General features: G+C 49.8%; 1 protein-coding gene across 3 annotated transcripts in view; it reads right to left on the reverse strand.

Annotated features, from left to right (window-relative positions):
- The window catches only part of ZBTB16 (zinc finger and BTB domain containing 16), a 178,432-nt gene that overhangs the window by 47,478 nt on the left and 109,403 nt on the right, over positions 1-21,551 (reverse strand). For all 3 annotated transcript variants that reach the window (XM_072954170.1, XM_072954168.1, XM_031670494.2), the window contains exon 4: positions 11,164-11,250. In XM_072954170.1, the coding sequence (XP_072810271.1) occupies positions 11,164-11,250 (87 nt within the window). The remainder of the gene's footprint in view (positions 1-11,163; positions 11,251-21,551) is intronic.

The raw sequence follows: 21,551 nt of genomic DNA on the forward strand, positions 1-21,551 counted from the left end.
TGAGAGACACTGTAGACATCTAAAGATCATAATAATCAGAGTTTACAAATGTTCTCACTAAAGTCGAGAAAAACATGGACCATCAATACAAGATCAGAAGCTTCGGCTGTGCTTGGAACCGTGGAACCCTGCTCCCTGCCAACAGCGATTTTTCTTACCCAAGTCCCACACCCGACATTTGAGAGAGGCAGTGAAACAAAGCAATTTGTCCTGTGTCATAAAGCAAGCCGCAGCAGAGCCAGGATAAGAACTCAGGTCTCCTTTCTCCTAATTCATTATTGCTTTCCCAGATATCATGCTGCCCCACATGCCGATAACGTTCATCATTTCCACTAGGACGGGCGGCTGGTGAAGGGGGGAGGGGGCCTGTGAGTCCTGCTCGCTGCTGCGTCCCTGTCCCAGGGCCAGCATCAGCAACCAATATGGAGCAGACGCTCAAGATCTCTCCTGAGTGGATGCGCTTCACCCTCTTCTAACCCAAATTGGCCTCGGGTCAGTTCTCCTCTCCAATCCCAAGAGAGCCACACACCACCAATCCCCTCGAAGCAGCAGTGCTTCCTGTAAAAAGTACTGGGGTGATGGACGGGCAGAGCACAGAGGACCAGGAGGGCAGCGAAACTGCTCTGTGTGATACGACAGTGGTGGATACACACCATCACACTTTTGTCAAAATGCGGAAAATGTACAACAAGAGCAACCGGTGGCATAAATTTTCTGATAATGATGTGTCAGTGTAGGTTCAGCTGCTGTAACAAACAGACCACTCCGGTCGAGGATGTTGAAAGTGGGAGAGGCTGGGCTGGGCTGGGCTGGGGAACAGTGGGGTCTATGGGAACTCTCTGTACTTACTGTTCAATTTTTTAAAATTTTATGTATTATTGCATTATGTTAATTTTTTTTTAATTTTGAGGGGAGGAGATAATTAGTTTTTTTTATTTTTAGAGGAGGTACTGCAGATTGAACCCAGGACCTGGTGCACGCTAAGCATGTGCTCTACCACTTAAGCTATACCCTCCCCCTTACTCACTACTCAACTTTGCTATAAATCTAAAATTACCCTAAAAAATTATTAATTAAAAAGAAGCACTGAGGGCCCCTCCAGAAGGTGGCTGGAGGGTCCTGGGCGCCACGAGGATGAACGGTGCAGAAGGATGGCTTGTCTAGGCCAGCAGGTGACAGCCGGGGTGTCCTTCCCTACTCCACAGCAAGCAGCTCTAACAGAGCCGAGAGCCCCGTGCTTGGAAAATAAAACTCTATATTAGGCATCAAACATGCCTTTATAGTAACAGCATGAAATGAGGTCAAGAGTAAGTCTATGCTGGTGCTCTGACTATACAAACAGCAACACATGACTGACTCTCCCTAAGTGCCTATGACGTTCCGCAGCCGTTCCGAGCCCCAGCTTTCTCAGGTTCAATTCCTTGGCACACCACGTGAAACGCTATACAAATCACCCCTGATATTTATAAAAGTCAAACGCTATTATGTTTTTAAGGGGAAGGTCACGCCAAACGGAGCGAAGTCCACGTGTCCATCTGATGACTCCCCTGCCCTGTCCTCCCCGACGCCCTCCAGCGGGTGCAGGGGGTGAGGCTCACTCTGCCTTTTTTCCATGTCAAGTTTTGGGTAGATGAAGTCGTTTCTCATTTTCTGGCCCTTCTCCCTTCCCACGCCCGTGTCATCCGGGGCTGGGCACCCAGAGGCTGCCCAGGGGAGAAGGAGCCACAACAGTTACTGGTCTTCCTACTGCTGGAGGGCAGGGGTCAGCCACCCTGAGGCGGCTCCTCTGTGCCCAGCGCTGCCCCTTGTGACAGGAGCGGTGCAAGACTGGCAGCCACCCGGAGGGAAGGAATGTCGCCGCTCACTCTTTTAAATCTCTGCCCCACCCACCGTGCCTGCCACCTCTCCAGTGTTCACCCACCATGGAAAGTCCTCCAAACAAGGACTTCATTTTCTCCTCTGAAGTTCAGAGCGAGAGACTATCCCTGAAGCTCTTTCCAAGCATCGTTCATATGTCAGGAGCGAGACGGGCCAGTGTAAGCAGGGAGTCAACGACGCCAAGGTGGGGGTACAGCTCTGCACGTTCAAACTGGGTGGTTACCGAGCTGCGGAGTGTGTGTGTGTTCTCAGTGCCTCCTCCTTCCAAAGTTAAGGCAAGGTGCCTCCTATGGTGAGGGCCCTGGGGCAGGGCACCCCCAGAACCTGCTCCCTTCTCCCAGCGGAGGGCAGGTCCCACAACACGGCTGCCCGCGGTGGCCAGCTGTGTTAACTGTTCCTGGACCGCAGGACCCTCCCGCAGACAACACCGAGTGAATGAGAACCAGCATCTCAACACTTGCATTTGCTTGAGTGGCTTCCTCTGTGACGCAGGAATGTGAAAACAAGCCACTTTTTCTAGGCCAGTGAAAGAAAGTCCTTATTTTGCAGTCAGAGAGGAGAGAGCTTTGGCCTGGAAGTAAGAACTCGTGGGTCCTAATTCTAGTTTGGCTTGTTTGTTCTTAACTGACCCCCTTTTTCAAATATGGGCTTCTGAGCCCTGGTTTTGTAGGCTGTGGAATGGGCAGAGTCGAGCCCCTGGTCTGCACACCAGGTACGATGCCCGGGCCCACACGGGGAGGGAAGGAGGCGGCATTAAAACATGGGCTTTGTGGTGCAGGTCATCCTTAACCTTTCCAAGTCTCAGTTTTCTCTAGTAAAGAGTAAGGAAGAAAAATGTCTATGTTTTAGGACTGTAATGAGGACTTAATAAAATTTTATTTGCAAAGTATCCAATACAACCCTCTGGCCTTCGGGAAAGAGGGACCAAGTTTTGTTCACCCTTAGGCACTGGGGCCACAAAGCCCCCTGGACACAGCAGGGACTTTAAAACGTAGGGAATGAATGAAGGAAGGAAGGATGGGAGGAACCAGCTGCGAAGGTCACTCTGATCTGCAGGAAATCCAAGTTACTCATCCGGCCGACCTGGTGGGGCAGGGTGGGGGCTGGAGGAGAGAGAGGCAAGTCTGCAGGTCCAGTTCAGTCCAGTGTCCCGGGCCTCTAAGGTTTCCCTCAGGCTTCCCAGCCCCAGAACTCCTAAATTTCGGAGTGACTTTAGCCATCTTGTCTGCCTCGTTTCATCAGCAGGGCACTAGGGGAGCCGAAGGAGGGATGACCTGGAAGGGCTTTATTTACATTTCCAGAATACTCAGGTTCCTGATGGTGACAGACACGGGCCAGGACACCAGCAGGGGACTCAGGACTCCTGCACCTTCAAGGGCACCGACTCCGGAGGCCTCCTTTAACGTGTGCCGGGGTGCCTGCTTCATGCTGACCCCAGCTCTGTGGCTTGTCTGGCCTAGCCGTCTACATCATCAGTTTAGATGTAGGTAGAGGGTGGTTCCCAGGGGCAGCTCTGGGCATCCTAGGCCTTAACTAAGAGCTACCCAATCTGCTCTGTGAGCCTGTTCAGCGCGAGGAACTTCATTGTGCCCTCGCCTCTCCCAACTGCACTTGGAGGATTCCAGTGGCTGCGAGCTCTGTGGGCACACCGGAAATGTCCTCTCGGCCAGACGTCAAGTCAGGGGTCCTCAAAGACCCCATCCCCACCTTGGCAAAGCAGCTGGAAGCCATTCCCGTTCCTCCACGACCATTACTATCCACCTGGCCCTCCCCCTCTCACCTTCCCAGCCGGGAGAATGGGTCCCCTCCGAGGCCACTGCCTGGTGGATACCACGGTAATGCAATGTCAGTAACCACCCTCACCATTCCTGCGACTTCACTCTATGCAAGGCCTATGCTGAGCGCTTTGCACAGAACTAAACCCTCATAACATCTCTCATACGATAGCAGCAGAGCCGTCCTGTTCCCAAGAAGGAAATGGAGGCTTAGGGAAGTTAAGCGAACCTGCCCAAGGTCATAAAACTTGGAAGAGAGATGGGACTAGGATTTGAATCTAGACAGTCTGACACCAGGTCCCACGTTGTGCATGTCACTCTGTTCTGAACACCCAAAGTGTCACACTGAGACTTCAGGATCCAAGGGTCCCTCTTCCCTGATGCCTGCAGGACAAATCTGAGCCACCCCATCAGGGCCCCAAGTTGCCTAGTGAATAAAGCCCTCAGCCTTGGAGACATCCTCGTCCCCACCCCCATGCCTTCGGGTGGGTCCATCCTCCCCAAGGAGCCATGTGCATATCCGCCTTTTCCGCTGTGGGGGTTTCTCACTGTCTCTCTGGCCTGGCCCCCAAACCCTAGCACTGGACCCATCTCCCGCATGCTCAAATCACACAGAAGCAGATGCTCTGAGTTCCCTACAAGTTGATTAAAAGAGTTCAAGGTTCCTACAGCTCAACCCCAAGGCCTCCCCACGGAGCTGCCCTCCCCGACAGAGCTTGCTGAAGACCGTCCCAACCCCCTCGCCTTCAGCTCGGCAGCCAAGGTATCTCGCCTACCCTCTAATTAACGCCACCCGATCCCGTCTGTTGCCCGAGGCGTGTTCAAGTCCCAGACGGGGATGTACAGTGGCTTGGACAACATTATGATTTGTAAAACCCACTTCTAATTAGTTTGACTTTGAATGAGGAGGGTAATTATTTTTAAATTTATTAACTGCTGCCTGGCCGGAGAAGTTTCCAGATCAAATGACACAGAGAAGCTATTTCTGTTCAGTGATGCAGCAATTTATATTACTGATGGGTCATTAAAACCTCTGGCACAAAACCACTTGTGTTTCCTGAGCCAAGATAGTGTCCGTGTGTCAAATTTCAAACCCTGAGTATAAATTAAGCCATTAATGGTATTTATCAGTTTATCTGGACTTAAGGAACTACTTACTAATTTAAGACATTCCTAATATAGAACCCAAGCGGTGAGCGGGGTGCGTGTGTGAGTGTGTGCATGCGTGTGTGCGTGTTTTCTCACTTTTTATTTCACTGAACAGTGTAAAAAAATTCTGATGTGTAAATGAAGAACAAGCATCTTGGGGAGCTGTGGAGCTGTTAATTCCTCACTGCTCTGCAACCCAAACATTTTGGAAGCAGCAGGGTTTTTGCAATATGTATTTGTCATAATATAAAAGGTGTAAAGTGATCTCTGTTTATCTCCTCAAAGTCTTCGCTGTAGCAAAACATGAAAACTGAAGTGTGACAACAAAGCCTGAGCCCAGTCCAACCAACAGTGTGTCCCTCCGGAGCACCAGCTGGAGCCCACCGAGGCCCTGGAGGGAGGAGGCAAGGAGGGGGTCACACTCCCAGGATGGAAGTCCAGGGTAAGTGGGGTCGAAGGAGTGAGACGTGAAGATGATGTTCGTTTGGTGGAATGGACTTGAAAATACTTCTACCAAATCCCTTTTCCAGTGGCAAGAATACCCATGAGGCACGCTGATCACCTGTCGGAGGCAACGCCCCACGTTAGTTCTGTTAATTCTCCACGTAGCGGGTGGCCCTGGGCATGAAACTCGCAGACCCGATCTGTTTCAGGAAATGGTATCCTCTCTCACGAGGGGGACATGAGGATCAGGGTGGTAAGGATTCTTAGTTAAGATGGGTCACAGGGGTCCAGAAGAGCCCTGGCTGGGACAGGGCCACGAGCTACATGATCCTTGACCGCTCTCCCAAAACCGTTCAGCCACACAACCACGGACAGCAGTACGGCAACGGGCAGGTTGCCGGGTGCTGGTGGGAAGAGCACTGACACTGGGGCTGGGTCAACTTCCAGCTCTTCACTTCCTAGTGGGGGGCCCCAAGGCCTCCACAGTCTCATCTGTTAAATGGGTATGACAGAGGACCATGTCTGACAAACTCAGGTATCGGAGATACAAGCTGGCGTTAACCATGACTTAACTCTCCCAGGATCTCGATTCCTTTTCCTTTTCAGAGCTCTCCCTGCTCTCCAGTTGGCTCTCCAGTGATAACTGGTACTCCACTGGCTGTTCCCGGTCCAAAAACTTTAGCATCACTTTCAGCATCCCCTATGACATGGTCTCTCTCTTCCTCACAGGCCGCCTTCCTTACAACACAGATGGCATGGCAACTCGATTTCATGTTGATTATTAAAGGCGTGGGAGGATCCATCTGGGTTCTGCAGGAAGCAGTGCTGTCGATGGTAAGCTCTGCCACGTGTCAGAAGAGCCATCTCGTCGCCAGCCCTATGCTGCGGTTAAGGCTGCTACCGCGTCTCTCCCCAGCCGAGCGCTGTTTGCCCCACGCGAACAAGTGGGCAAACACGCCTCACGGCTGAGGGCGTTGGTCCAGGGAGAGCTCACAGCCAGGTGGGGAGGGAGCCCTTCTCAAAGTGCCCACCTTGGTCTCTTATCCATCATTTGGATTCAATTTGGAGATAAAGCAAACATCTGAGTGGGCTGGTCCCCACCTGCTAGAGGAAGGGTGGGCATTATACCCCTTTGCAGGGGTGGGGGACATTTGAAGGGCAGAAAGCATGAGAAACAAGGCTGCTAACAGTGAAGTTCAACTCCCCTCCTCAGCTTCTGACTCAAACTCCAGGTTCTTCCCAAAGACACTTGAAACCAGTATCCTTTTCTGGAAAGTGTTCAGTACTTTCAAGTCCTCACTGACTTAATAAACCCCAGAAGGCATCGGTCCTAAGATGCCTCTGACTGTCAAAGCTGAATCAATGCCAAACTCTTAAAACACAGCTTGGAATGTATTCAATATCACTGAATTGTACACTTGAAAATAGTTAAAATGGCAAATTTTGTTATGTATCTTTCAAATATAAAAATTAATATTTTTAAAATAGTTTTAAAAATTAATAAGCTAATATACCAAAGCCCACTGAATTGTACACTTTTTTTAAATGGAGGGGATTGAACCTGAGACCTCACACATGCTAAGCATGCATTCTACCACTGAGCTGTACCCTCCCCACCTGAATTATACACTTTGAACATGTGAACTATATGTTGTGTGAATTGTATCTCAATAAAGCTGTCTGGAAAAAAAAAAAGACGGGGAGCAGGCCTGTGTTGCTCACCAGTGGGTGCCGGGCACACTGAAGGTGCTCAATAAGTGTTGTGGGGTCTGCCTGTGAACAGCATCCCCGTCTGCTCGCTCGGCAGGGACTCAGCCTCTTGCCCGGGCCCTGGCTGTGAGGGCAGCTTGCTCCCTGCTGCTGCAAATTTAATCTGGATGGACAGAATTAAGCTGCTTGGCAAAGCTGGCTCACAGCTCCATCTCCTCAACCCCCAGACTGGAATTCTCAGAGTAGGATTCTCGGTTCCATCTGTGGTCCAGCAATAAGACACGGTAAGTCAGTTTCCAATGTTGTGTCCATTTCTGGTGTACAGCATAATGTTTCAGTCATACACACACGTACATATATTCCTTTTCATATGCGTTTGCATTATAGGTTACCACAGGATACTGTGCTATACAGGAGAAACATTGTTTATCTATTTTATATATAGCAGTTAGTACTAGACTTCAATAAAACAGAATGCCAAAAAAAATAGATAAACGACAAGGACCTACAGTACAGCACAGGGAACTATATTCAATTTCTTGTAATGAGCTATAATGGAAAAGAATCTGAAAAAATATATAGATATATGAGTATGCATATGTATAACGGCCGTATACCTGAAACTAACATTGTAAAGTGACTACACTTCAATAAAAAATAAGAATTTAAAAAAAAGAAAAGAAACTGGCTGGGACCCTGACAGACCTGGGTCCTCCCAGCTCTGGAGCTCTGGGCAAAAGCGGTGAGCCAAGTCCGCTTCTCTGGAACCGAGCCAGGGAGACATGGACTGGAATGAGAGTTCACCTGGAAAGCTCTCTCCCCACTGCCACGGGCACCAGCCCAAAGCCCAGGGTACAGGGCTTCCACTCAGAGAGGCTGATTCTGTGAGGCAGAAGAACAAGAAAATACTGGAGGTAATCGCACCAGCCCCAGCCGACGGGTCTTCCTTCTTCCTTCTTCCACCCCAGTCTCCGTGGGAGCTTCGTAGTTCATCCCCAAAGACAGCCGCCACCAACTCCTCTTTCCCTACATGTCTGTCATTCCCCCCGGGAGAAGGGGAGTCTACACTTCCATCCCTTGAATTTGGGACTGAACTGCGCTTGCTGAGAGCAATGAAATACGGTGGATGTGATGCTGTGTGTTTCCAGCCTGGCTTTCTATTTTTTTTAATTGAAGTCTAGTTGATTTACAATGTTGTGTTAGTTTCTGGTGTACAGCACTTTGATTCAGTTATTTACATATATATTCTTTTTCATATTCTTTATCATTATAGGTTATTACAAGATACTGAATACAGCACAGCACAGGGAACTGTATCTAGACTAGCTTTTAAGAGCGCTGGCAGTTTCTGCTTCCTGTCACTCAGAGCCCTGAGCAGTCAGGTGAGAAGTCCAGGCTGCTCTGCTGTTGAGAAAGGCCCGGGGAAGAGCAGGGGGAGACAGGCACGTGAGTGAGGAAGCCATCGTGGACACGCAGCCCCAGACACCCCCTAACTGCAAGCACGTGAGAGACCCCAAGGGAAAACTGCCCAGCTGAGCACAACCACAGACTTGTCTGAGATAAGAACACACCCCAGCTTTAATCTACTGGTGGAGTGGTTCCCTAAACAGCAATTGATAACTGAAACATTCCTGTGGTCAGTTCTCAACACAGGAACCAGGGTGGTAGTTTAAACCCATAAATCAAGTCACATCATGTTCCCATTCAACCCCCTCCAATGCACAATTATTTTCCACCTTCTCTATAAATGTCTGTGCACATGTGTGTGTGGTGTGTGGTGTGTGTGTGTGTAGCTTTACTGACACATAACTCATACACTATCAAATATACAATTCATGCTTTTAAAGTATAAAGTCAACAGTTTTAACATATTCAGAGATGCGTAACCATCATCAAAATCAATTTTAGAACATTTTCATCACCCCAAAAAGAAACCCCACACCCGTTAGTCACTCCCTAAACCTCCCAGCCCCTGGCACTTACTAATTGACTTTCCATCTCTATAGATAGATTCGTCTATTCTGGATGTTTCATATAAACAGAACCATACAACAGGTGGCCTTTTGTGACTGGTTTCTTCCCCTGAGCGTCACGTTTCTAAGGTTCATCCATGTTATAGAATGTAATCAGGACTTCATTGCTTTTTACAGATGAATAATACTCCACTGTATGGATAAATTACATTTTGTTTATCCACTCATTAGCCGGTAGACAGAGTTACCTCTACCTCGTCGGCTATTATAAACAATGTTGTTATGAACACTCAGGTGCATGTTTTTGTGTAGATACATGTTTCCATTTCTCCTGGGTGTACACATGGAGTGGAATGGCTGTGTCCCGTGGTATCTCTGTTGAACCTCTGGAGGAGCTGCCAAACTGGTTTCCACCGCGGCTGTACCATTTTACACTCCCACGAGCAGTGTATGAGGGTTCTCACTTTTCCACATCCCTGACAACACTTCTTAATGTCTGTATTTTTACCAGAGCTACATCTTAATAGGTGTAAAGTAGTATCTCACTGCGATTGTGATTTGTATTTCCCTGATGGCCAACGACGTCAAGCATCTTTCCACCTGCTCAGTGACTATTTGTCTAGTCTTGGAGAAATGTCTACTCAGATCCTTTGCACGTTTTATACTTTAGTTATTTGTATTTTTATTATGGAGTCATAAGGGCTCTTTGTATTTTCTAACCAAAAGTTTCTCAGCAGCTGTATGATTTGCAAATATGTTCTCCCCTGCCAATGGACTCTTCCCACATGCAGAATAAAACCCAAATTCCTTCCTAGGGCTGAGAGGCTCACCTGACTTCCAACCTCATCACCCCTCCCTCTCCGCTCCTCCCTCCCTGCCCCCCACAACGCTCTTCACACTGCTCCTTGAACTTGTCAAGTTCAGCCCGGCCTCAGGGCTCCTGGAAGTGCCTGCTTCCTTTGCCCAGACCTTCTTCCCTGAAACCTTCGAGTGGCTCCCTCCTTCACTTTAGGACTCTGCGCAGATGTCACCTTCTCAGAGAAGTCCAACCATCTGATCTAAAATACCACTTTTCTCCCTGCCACTCTCTATGCCTCATCTTGCTACATTTTTTTTCTTTCTAGCACTTTTTATAGCCTGGCATTATATACAACTATTTGTTTATACTGTCTCCCTATTAGAATCTCAGTCCCATGAAGAAAGTTCTCTGTCTCATGTCATTATACCTTAAACACCCCAACAGTGCCAAGCACATTGTAGAAATTCAATAAATATTTATTGAATTAAATGCATCTACCATTTACTGAATGATTATTATGAGCCAAGCATTCAGCAAAGCAGTTTGAATACAACATTGCATTTCATTCCCGTAACAAATCTATGCTACGAGGTAGGTACTATTATTACTCCTTTTCTAGCGGATGAGGAAACTCAAATAAAGAGAACTTATCCGTGGTGGTCCCGCAAATTGTAAGTGGCAGAGCCAGGATTAAACTCCGCTTCCATCCCCCCATTCACTTCAGCAAGTCACTTCCCCTCCTTTGAACCTCGGTTTCCTCATCTATGACATGGGAGTGGTCTCCTGCCTTACAGAGTTATAGAAAGACTGGCCAAATGAGATCAGGTAAAGATCGAGAAGAGTGCCTGGCACATCGTGAACGTTCAGTAAGTGTGAGCTACCCCGAGGATGACGGTGATGAAGATAACCGATTACCATGATGAGACGCCGCAAAATCATTGCTTTGAAATCAAAGCAATGTCATTGTTTGTTAATATTGTTCAAACGTATCCCTGTGGACAGACTGCTTTCTTTTAGACAATGATGGGGCTCTTGCAGAGGGAGGACCAGCCCACTGCGGCCACATGAGGGTTTCAGAGTTAGTCCATCGGGTCGGGGAGGCTTCCTGGCCCTGCACCACGGGAACAGGACAGTTAGGTAACATTACAGACTTCCTAAGGCCTCCCCAAGAGTGTCCTAGAGCTCTCGTGACGATGAGTTCTCAGTGGCCAGTTAGAGACGGGGATCTTGGCCTCATTCAGGGCGGCTGTTCTTCTGGGGCAAAGTCACACTTGTGAATTCCTGCCTGGCCAGCCCTGCAAGCAAGGGGAGCCAGCCATCCCCATTCACAGCTCCCCCAGGAAATGACCGAATATCCTGTTTACTGAATGAGGGTACCAGCGAGATACTTCACGTCCACGTGCTGTCACACTGAGGATGGGGGTCAGTCACTCACCAGTGTGGGTCTGCCTGTGTGTCTCCAGGGCATCCTCCTTCGAAAACTGGGCACCACACTGATCACAGACGAAGGCTTTGGCACCCGCTGAAAGAAAGGGGAGGCAGTTACCTTATTACCAAGAGTGACATTCCATCAGGAAAGGGGTCCTGGGCCAAAATCATGCAGACGGACTCTGGGGGAGGGGGCTGAACACCTGTGACGATTCCAAGTTGGGGATAAATCACGGCCCCAGCAGCCAGCCCAGACCCTCCTCTGAGATGTCACCACCCACCCAACTGGGCCCCAAATGCCCCCACTGAGGGCTCTCTCAGACAGAAGAGGTAACAAAACCAGAATAACCCAGACAAACAGACATAGGGTGCAGAGGAGATGCCAAAGAAAAAGGGGACTTCTGGGGGGCTGGCTCCAGGTGACAGAAAAGTAATAAATGACACAAACGTGCCCAGGTACCCCGCTTACACTTTATGAGGACACAGGAATCACTGACATACCTCTCCTTGGATAAACCCCTAATGTCGAGTGCCAAAAACTCAGCTCATGGTCCACCCCAGCCACCTCCTGTTCCTGGCCATTTAAAGTCTCTGAATGACTCCCCAGCGCTTTCACGATAAAGGTCAAACTCCACGCAGTGATCCATAATCTGGCCCTGTTAGCTGTCCAGTTCCATTGGGAACTGTCCTCACCGGCCCTCTCTGGGTACCTCTCGACCCTCCCTGGGTCTCGCGGCCTGAGCATCATCCGGACTCATTCCCATCCGTTCTAGTCTTAGTCTGTTTCTAAGACCAGAGTACGCATGCGCCAAGCACGCCGCCGCTCGCTGCCCCGCCCTTTCCAATCCGCCGCTGCACTCTGTTCCTTTCATCACGTCTGAGCGTTACTGTAAGTGCGCCTGTGCTTCAACTTTGCATTAGAGCGTCATAAGAGGCAGAACTACTTCTCACATATATTTGTAGTGGAAAGAAAGCAGTCTGGTCCGGTTTTCACACTATCTCATACTTTCTGAGGCTGTAGCGTATTCCAGGCATGAGGCTAAGTATGTAAGGTGTATCATTTCATTTAATCCTAACAACCTTTTAAAGTACATAGTATGATTACCCCCATTTAGCAGATGAGACAACTCAAGCTCAGAGAGGTTAAGTAGCTTGCCCAATGTCACACAGCAGGTAACCGTAGAGGTGGATTCAAATCCAAGCAGCTTGACTTCAGAGCCTTTCCTCTTGATCCCCATACCCTTCCGCCTCCCTAGGGTTCCATCCACAAAGTTCCATCTGGACTGCCCCCCAACCCCAAAAAAATTTATCCCCCTTTTTTTTCCTTTTTTTAAATTGAAGTATAGTTGATTACTATGATGTGCTAGTTTCAGGCGTAGAGCAAAGTGATTCAGTTATATATATATATTCTTTTTCAGATTCTTTTCCATTACAGGTTATTACAAGATACTGAATATAGTTCCCAGTGCTATATAGTAAGTCCTTGCTATTTATCAGTTTTATATATAACAGAGTGTGTCTGTTCATCCTAAACTCCAAATTTACCCCTCCCTCCACCTTTCCCCTTTGGTAACCATCAGCTTGTTTTCTGTCTGTGAGTCTGTTTCTGTTCTGTAAAAAAGATCATTTGTGTCATTTTTTTAGATTCCATGTATAAGTGATATCATACGGTATTTGTCTTTCTCTGTCTGACTTACTTCACTCAGTATGATCATCTCTAGGTCCATTCATGCTGCTGCAAATGGCTCTAATTTGTCCCTTCTATACCTCCAGGTTTTGTGTAAAATTATACTTGAAAAAAATGGTCCCACTACTTTTTAAATAGTTTTTAAATCTTTGCCTTGGAGTATTCGTGCATGCTTAAGGAGGACATCTCAGAACACAAATTGCATCAGTACAGACTTAAATTAAACACCAATAAACATTTAGGGCATTGACCTTGTCTCTGTTCCTAACGATGAGCAGGGAATAGCCTCTATTAGGTGCTCAATAAATACTAGTTGGCTGATTGACTAAATGAGTGATAATGTGCCCCAGGAAAGATATGAAATCGCCTCTCCTTAAGAGCTTTAAAAATAAACACTGTCATTTGTTTTAGGTGGCTGGCGCTGAACTCCGCCTCAAGGCAGGGAGAATACCATGATCGAGGGGGTGTTCTGACCAGCTGCAGGGTGTCCTAAGGCCAGGGACCTGTACGTGGCTTCTAGAGCTTTAAAGAAAGAGTCAAGGAACTTGATGGCAATGTAGTCAACTGTGCATTCACACGGGAGGCAGCCAGCCGTCTGCATCCATTTATACTGGAAATGCAGCAAGTACCTCGAAGTGCAGAGCCCCCTCGCCCCCTAAACAGTGAGAAACTTCCCCTAACCCCAAATCATGAGCCAACAACAAGGGCCCACGGATCTATAGGGGATCTGACTTTAACTGCATCCCGTTCTCTGGTCCTACCAGTTTCTCCCTGAAGAAGAAAGGGGAGCCTAACGTGGGAGCAGGGGTTGGAAAGGGGAGGGCACCCCTGGGCTCCTCATCCCCATCACCTTGGCTCTGAGGCCCCGGTGAGCAGCCCACTCTTCCTGCTGCAGCTTCAAAGGACTGTGGTGAGCGGGGTTCTTAGAAAACAGCCATCCCTGTGGCTGCAGGGGCAGCTGCTTTAATGGCTGAGAAGCCGGGAGAAAGGAAGGAGGGCAGGTAGGAAGTGAAGGGCCGGATGTGTGGCATCATAGCAGCTCAGAGGAAGATGAAAACAGATTCGCGCACGTGATCACGGCAAGGTTGCAGGCTTGGCTCAGGCCTGACCACATCTGGCTGCCCGCAGAGCCCTCCCCGCTCCACCCCTGCCTCGCTGAAGTCACGAAATTGAGCTAAGTGTGTGAAAGATCCCCGTCCTCAGTGACTGGGGTGACATCCCCGACACACACTTACCATGGATGTGGGCTCCCGTGTTGGCCCCAATTCATGACGCCCCAGCATTCGCCGCCCAGACTCCCCACAAACTCCCAGGGTGAGCCCAACAGCAAAGACAGGCAGTCCCAGGACGCAGGAGTCGTGGAGCACAGAGAGGCAGAGACCGCCCTCTCCCAAGGAGACATGTGCCTTTAAATTGTCTCTGTAACGGCTGGCTCAGAGGCAGAAATATTTGGCAGCCCTGAAATTAAAAGTGATAAATTTCCTCGCCAAGCTTTGATCGATAATAGAGGCCTCATCTGTTAATCAATAAGACAGCCTCTGCCTGTTTACTGTGCATATGTTGTTTGCTGCTGCCTCCAGTATGATGTCAAGTTTGCATTCAGAGCAACTCAAGTGTGCATAAACCACATGGCTATTCCCAAAACGCATCACGGTGACATCATTCAGCCACTAATACATTTACAAAGCATCGGGGCGAGGGGGTGATGGGGGAAAGGAGGAGGTCATGCCAGTTGAACGCAACGGGCACATATGGACGCGTTGGCAGATTTACCCCCCACGATATTTCCCGGGGCTCATCTCGGAGAGGGGAGAAGTCCAGGACACAGCTCGGGGACAGCTGTTCCTCCTTCCTATACGCAGAGGATGTTTCCTGGATGTCCATTTTTAAGAGTCAAGTAAATATAAAATAGGTGGTGGTAAGCGATTAAGAGAACTAAATAAGTGAAAAGGGGCGGAGAGGGCAGGGGCTGCTGTTTGACACGGGATGAGCTGACATCTGAGAAGAAAATGAAGCAGGCGAGGAGAGAAGAGGCAACATCACTGTCTAAGAAAGCCCGTTCCAGGCCAAGGAAGAGCGAGGAGGCCAGGCGGTTAGCATGGCCTCAGGGAGGGGAGAGGGAGAGGGAGAGACGGGGCATGGATTTTGCAGGGAGAGAAATTAAACAATCAAGAGGCAGCACCACATGATGAAAAAGTGGGCTAGACCCTCGCTTTCCTCCCCAGCAATTACAGATCTGAGTGAACCAGAGGACATGACAGCAAGATCCAGAGTGGGGAGAGCTGGCTCCCAGGCTTCGCTCAGCCGCTCACTGCTGTGGACGTCACCCATGTCACCTCGATGCACCTGTCTCCCCATCTGTAAAATGGGTATGATCATAACCATCTGCCTCCCTTGAGGCCGTGAGGATCGAAGGAAGTAATGCATATTAAAAAATACAAAACGCTTTGTGATTCACTAGGTGCTCTGTAGATGTGAGATTATCAGTGTTCTCTACACCTGGCGGGGTGGGCAGCAGAATGTGGTTAAGAGCACAGGACTTGGGTCAGAAAGATCAGAGTTCAAATCCCAGCCAAGCTAATCACCAGCTGTGACCCTCAGCAAGTTGCCTAATCTCAGCGAGCCCATCGCTCCATCTGTCAAATGGGAACACCCAGAGGAAGTCCCTCGAGAGTTGTGACAAGGTCGGGACAGTGGTTGGCCCCACGTCTGGAGGCAGATCCACAGAACCATCATCGCAGTCAGGCTCAGAGCCGGGACTCCTTTGTGCAAAATATGATTGATTTTACCAAAATTCAATGTGTAGCTATTTTGGGGCCATTTATCTTGTGTAAAGTGAGTCATTTGTAGAGGCACATTTCACTATAATTACACACACACACCCCGTCCTGCTAATTTATTTATTATTATTTTTTTTTTAAATTTGTTGGATTTCCCTCATTGTTGAATTTTTAAGGTTGTTTTATTCTTTTTTTTTAAAAAAAACCTTTGTTGTTTTTTTCAGGGGGAGGTAATTAATATTGTTTGTTTATTTATTTTTTAATGAAGGTACTGGCGATTGAACCCAGGACCTTGTGCATGCCAGGCACACACTCTACCACTGAGCTGTATCCTCCCCATCTTGTTCTGCTAATTTAAAGGCAAGTGATGGTCTTCTTGAGGGAGCAGGAAAATCCATCATAGGACCAACATGTCAGTAATGGCTCTTCATACCCTGCCGCCGCCCCCGAGTCTTACATCCTCCCCTGACGAGCCCCAGGAGCCCCGTTCACAGGTCCTGTGTGGACTGCCAGGCTCTTTCCTCTTTCTGGTCTCCCCGGCAGACTGGAAGCTCCGTGAGAACAGGGCTGGCCTCTGCCTTGTCATCTGCTCCATCCCCAGTTCTCTGCTTGGTGCTTGACACGGAGTCTGCGCTCACAATTGCCTGATAAACAAAGAAACCCCCCAGGCCGGTTCTGGGCCTGGGAAGGGGGCAGTGGCCACTCAGGGCAGTGCCAGGCTGTCCCCTAGGGGGTGGCAGAGTCCTTACTCTACACACTCTGGGCTCTCCACTGGCCCTTTTTCAAAACTCAAGGACATGGTCTCCGGCTGGAACTCGGGCAGCATGGGGGTGAAGGAAGGACAGGTTGGGAAGCACAGCTGTCTGCCTCCTCTGGAGCAGGGGGTCCTGTTCATCAGCCCTGCGCTCCCCGCCCGGCTGCCCGGGACCCACATCCCAGCAGCGAACACGCAACCTCCCCCCACCAACACACTCAGGAGCCTCCTGTCAGCCAGAGCGGCCCCTCCCCTGGCTGGCAGGATCTGCTGTGTGACCCCACTCCAGCCCAGGCACCGAGTGTATCTGAGGGTCAGTGTTAAAGGGACGGACAGACAGACATTCCCGCCCCTGTCAGTCTCCCAGGGATCCTGCAGAAGAGGCTCAAGGAGGCTTTAAGCGCTGCTATGGGGGTGGGGGGGGGCGGAGGGGACCAGCAGCTGCCTGACCACTCTGAATTTTCCAGACCCCTACTTCTCCCCTTTCTCCCGGACTTCCTGATGCCGCCAGAAAGTTCAACAGGGGCCAGAGGAAAGAGGAGGGGTCACAGCAGGTTAAGGCTGGGCGAAAAGAAAGGAGACCCTTGCCACAGCCCACCTGGAGGCTGGAGCCCGTGTAAGGCCTCCGTGTGTGGGAGCCGCTTCTCTCTGGGCCAAGGATCACCCCGCCTCGCAGGAATCAAAGAGGAGACCTGCCAGAAAAGCACTTTCAAAACCATAAAGCTTTCTATCAATGCCCAGCATTCCAACAACAACAGAGCTGAAATCCAGCAGAAGCACGTCAGGCAGGTTCCCCGCGGCCGCCCTCCTTCCCCGCCACTGCCTCTGGCCTCTCCCCCTCAGCAAAGTAAACAGCCTTCCTGCCCAGAGACGATGGGGTGGGGGTGGGGGGTCCGAGCATCCAGGAAGGGGAGTAGAAGATACTGAACCCAATCAGATGTGGGCTGGCGTCTCTCTGCAGTAAATAAGACAGAAGCCAATGAGGGAAGGGAAAAAAATTACACATCCCTCCCTCTCCAAAACCTCGCCCAGCCCCCATGCTAATAAGAAGAGGGAAGAAAAAGGAACTGCGCTGCAAAAACACCTCCCGTCTGCGTCTGCCAGCATCTAATGTTGAGTGCTGTGTCCTTTTTCTTTTAATTCCTTGAGATTTTAAAATAAACATCTTGACTGTTCTGATGAGATAGGCATGCCTGCTTACATAAGGAAGTACAGAGTGTACCAAAACAGCAGACCCAAAAAAAGCATAAGCTGTCAGAACAATGAGTACAGACGCTGGGCATTTTACAACGGGCCATGGTGTACAGTTTTATTTACAGTACCTCTTATCTGACAGAGAACAGTACACTGGCTGCCAATTCCAAAGGCCAGGACTGCGTGTTCTTTCACTCAAGGAGATGTGTACTCCCTAAGAGGCGTGCTTTCTCAAATGCATGCTCGCTCTCCCTCTCTCCCTCTCTCTCTCTCTCTCTCTCTCCCCCTCCTCTCATTCTTTTGCTTTATTAACAAAACAAAAACTGATACAGGACCAACTGATAAGGTACACAGATTCAGGGGAGATGGAAAAGGGAAAGCAGGTGGGCAGATGTGGGTTGAATGGAAAACAACCAGCCCTATCGATTGGCTCAGGATACGGTTCAAGGGTAGTTCTCCGCGACAACGAAGTGGGAGAAAGGTCCTCAGGGCCTGGCCTCACTACAGGATGGGGGTGGAGGGATGAACTCATGATGCAGGGCCTCAGTCAAAGGTAGGGCTGAGAAAGCCCCCAGGACCACCTCCCTGCGGGCCACAGAGATCATGGAAGGACCAGGGATTTCGGGCGGCAGGTTTTCTCATCTCTAGATGTCAGTTTTCCATCAACGACCCGGTAAGTGCCAGACACCTCACATCTGGCTAAATGTCCACTCTGGGGAGGATGTGACCTTGGAACGGGTCAAAAAGAAGTGCCAAGGCATGTCTAGTCTGAGAGAACATTTCTTATCCTACCTAATAAATGGCATACTACCAAGAGGTGCTGGAGTGCCCTGGGGCTCCTGGCTTTCACTGGATCCTATGGCCCTGCTCGTATGTCCCACAGAGAAAACAGAGGTCCACCTTGTCCCTTATCCCTGCAACTCAGTTCTCAGCCCAGAGAGGCTTAAAGAGCTCTTTTGTTACCACTTTTAGCACCAAAGCAGGTAACCCAATAGGCTTGGAAACACTGTCCACAGCCAGGAGAAAACACACATGCTCAACACACAGCTAGCTGCGCAGGAGAGAAGTTAAGAAAACTCGCTCTGGAATCACACATACACGGTTCTGCCATTTCCAGCTACCGCTCTGGGGAGGCTCATTATCTTCTCTGCGCATATTTCCTCACCTCTGAAACTGGGCACAGACCATCTACACGGGCTTGAGTGATGCTTCATTTACATAGTACATGTCAAATCTTTGCCACCACGCCTGGCATCCACGGACTGCTCAATAAAAGCTAGTTGTCACTAACATCGTCAATTATCGCCATGACTTCCTCCCTCAGTGTCAGTGGCTGACACAGGGATGTCAAAGGCACACAATGAACGTAGCAGGATATTTTAAATCTTCTTACTACCCCAGCCCAAATGCAAAGAGAAAGAAGGGAGGAGAGATGCCCACTCTGGACAAGTCTTCAAGGGAGGAGAAGATAAAGAAAGGCTAAGGACACTGACGGCTGTGCACCCCCAAGAAACCCCCATGCAAACCAACAGTGTACAAGGAAAAGACGTGTCCAGATCGCCCTGTGCTGGGAGAAGATCCAAAAAACAGTCCACCTCCCGTCGGCTCCCGACACTCATGGCCAAGTTTTGAGGGTGTTATCATCCTCCTACAGAGAGGAGTGCAAACCTCTTAAGGTGGACGACTTTACGTATTTAATTTTTTATTTTCTTAAGGTGAATGATTTTAAATAAACACAGGTAGGATGGTAAATCTGTTGCAGTAAAAACAACAGCAGCAGCAGACAAGTCTTCCTGGAATCTAAGAGCACTGATCTGGGGGTTCATCTCACCACTGCCTTTAACCCATTTCTCCCCCCGGCACCTCCCATGACTGGCTAATCAAGGTACAGCGGTTATCAAGGCAACGACACAAAGCCCTCTCTTCCCCTGGGAAGGTCAGCCCCTGTTGTGATGGAGCAGACTTCCTTCCAGCACATCTCGCCAACTCGGAGACCTCCCAGAGGTACAGACCTACGGCGGTTTGCAGCCACACGTGGCTTTGGGGTTCTGCCCTTTGTTGGTGGTACGGGCCTGGCGCCCACTGGGTAGCCTTATTTCCCTCCTTAAAATGGGGTGATCAGTTCTCAGAAGGTAATTTGAACAAGAACCTCGAAGAAGGCCCTGGCACACAGTAAGTGCCTGGATAGTTTTGATGACTATGGAATATCGCACTTCGTCGAGTTGATGAGCTCCAGGAGAACCAGCCTTTGGCCTGAGCTTCAGGAACTCCAGCCCATAACACTCCAGCCCCACAGTTGCTGGGGGTCAGGCCCACCTGCAATGAATAAATGGCCCAGAGAGGGGAGACACTGAAGTCTCTGAGGCTCTTGTACACATGGTCTTCAGCTACAGGGGATGAGAGAAGGGGCACCATCAGATGAGGCAGGACTCCGACTCCAGGAGGGTTCTGTTGGCCAGGGGCACCCGAGCTTTCCCGCAGCAGCACAAAGAGAAATGGACTCATAGTCCCAAGTGTCCCTGCCAGAGCTGTGTGGCCGAGGGTGCATCACTGCCTCTCTCCATCTATAAAGGACAAGTTTTAAGGTGAGAACTCTGTTAGGGAAAAAACAAAAAGATGAATGGGTGGTGTTGGAGATGAATCTGGAAGCACACAGCAACGGCAGTTAAACATGGCTGTGAAAGATGCTCAAATGCTTATAACCCCTGGTGATGGGAGGGCGCTGGCTGGACCACACTGGGGCTGGGTTCCCTGATTCAGCCCGGGGATTCCTTCTCCAGGGGAAGACCTTGCTCTATCAGGCAGCAAAGTGGAACAGAGAGTCCAGACACCAAGAGAATCATTAGCCAGACAGAGCCAGCCTTTGCCAGTGAGGCCAAGGCAGAGGCTGACCCCTGAGTTCCAGGGAACACCCAAGCTTTCAGGTGTTTGTGCCTTTGTTTTGTTTAAAAGAGGTAGGACTGCAGTCTTGGCATCTGTAAGAGACTAGGTGAAAGGGCCAGAAAGATCCCGGTGGGGATTTCTGCTGTGATTTTATGGGATATCCCCTCAACTGTTGGTCACCAACAACTGTCTTCCTCCCTGGTCCCCGCTTGGGATTCTGAGGTGACAGATTCATCACGGGAAGAGGGCCTTCTGCCGGCATCTAGCAGTCTCAGAGCACTTTTTGTTACTTGAGTCTTTGGCCTCCTCCTCTCAACTTCAATTACCCTGCTTCTTTTACTGAAGCACCTCCAGGGTTCTCGGCCACAGACCTTCATCCGGAATCTGGCATGGAGGGGACCCCCCAGCCTGACACACACACACACACACACACACACACACACACACACACATCCCTCCCCGGGGTAAGAGTCATGAGTGCTGCCTATACAATGGGGAAAAGCAAGTCCAGGCCACTCCAGGGGTGATGGCCAAGATCAAAACCCCGCCTACCCACAACATCACCAGCTGACGTCTGCCACCACCCTAGTCCTCCAACATCCTCTTAGACCCCCTCCAGTTACATTTTCCCTTGAGGCCATTTTCAGAGAAAAGGGGGGGGGGAAGCCTTCCTTGGCCCTGACTGCAGTCTGGCCCTCCTCCCTCCCTCCTAGCCAGAGCCTTCCTCCCTTGTTTCTCACTGACTGAAAAGTGTACCGAGTCCTCTCACAATGTTGGGGTCTCTCTGGGCGCCCTCTAGAGAGACTTCCCACATCCCCTCTTTTCTCAGAATCCCCTACTCTTTCCCTACCCCCGGCATCTCTCTCCAGTTCCACTCGCTACTCCCTCTGTGTACCTCTGCTTAGGTAATCATATTTCAGCAAGTGACAAGAAACAGAGCATTTCGGGGGGCATCAAGCGCCATCACAGTGGGATAACCCCTGCCATCCCCCAAGAAACCAGCGGGCAGGGCTCTGCGAACGAGTGTCCCTTGACTCTTCCGCTGGCTGTGACCTGTAAGAGCCTGCAGACAGCAACTTCTCTACTCTCGAGAGCTC

The sequence above is a fragment of the Vicugna pacos genome, chromosome 33, assembly GCF_048564905.1.
Source record: "Vicugna pacos chromosome 33, VicPac4, whole genome shotgun sequence".
Taxonomy (NCBI): Eukaryota; Metazoa; Chordata; class Mammalia; order Artiodactyla; family Camelidae; genus Vicugna; species Vicugna pacos.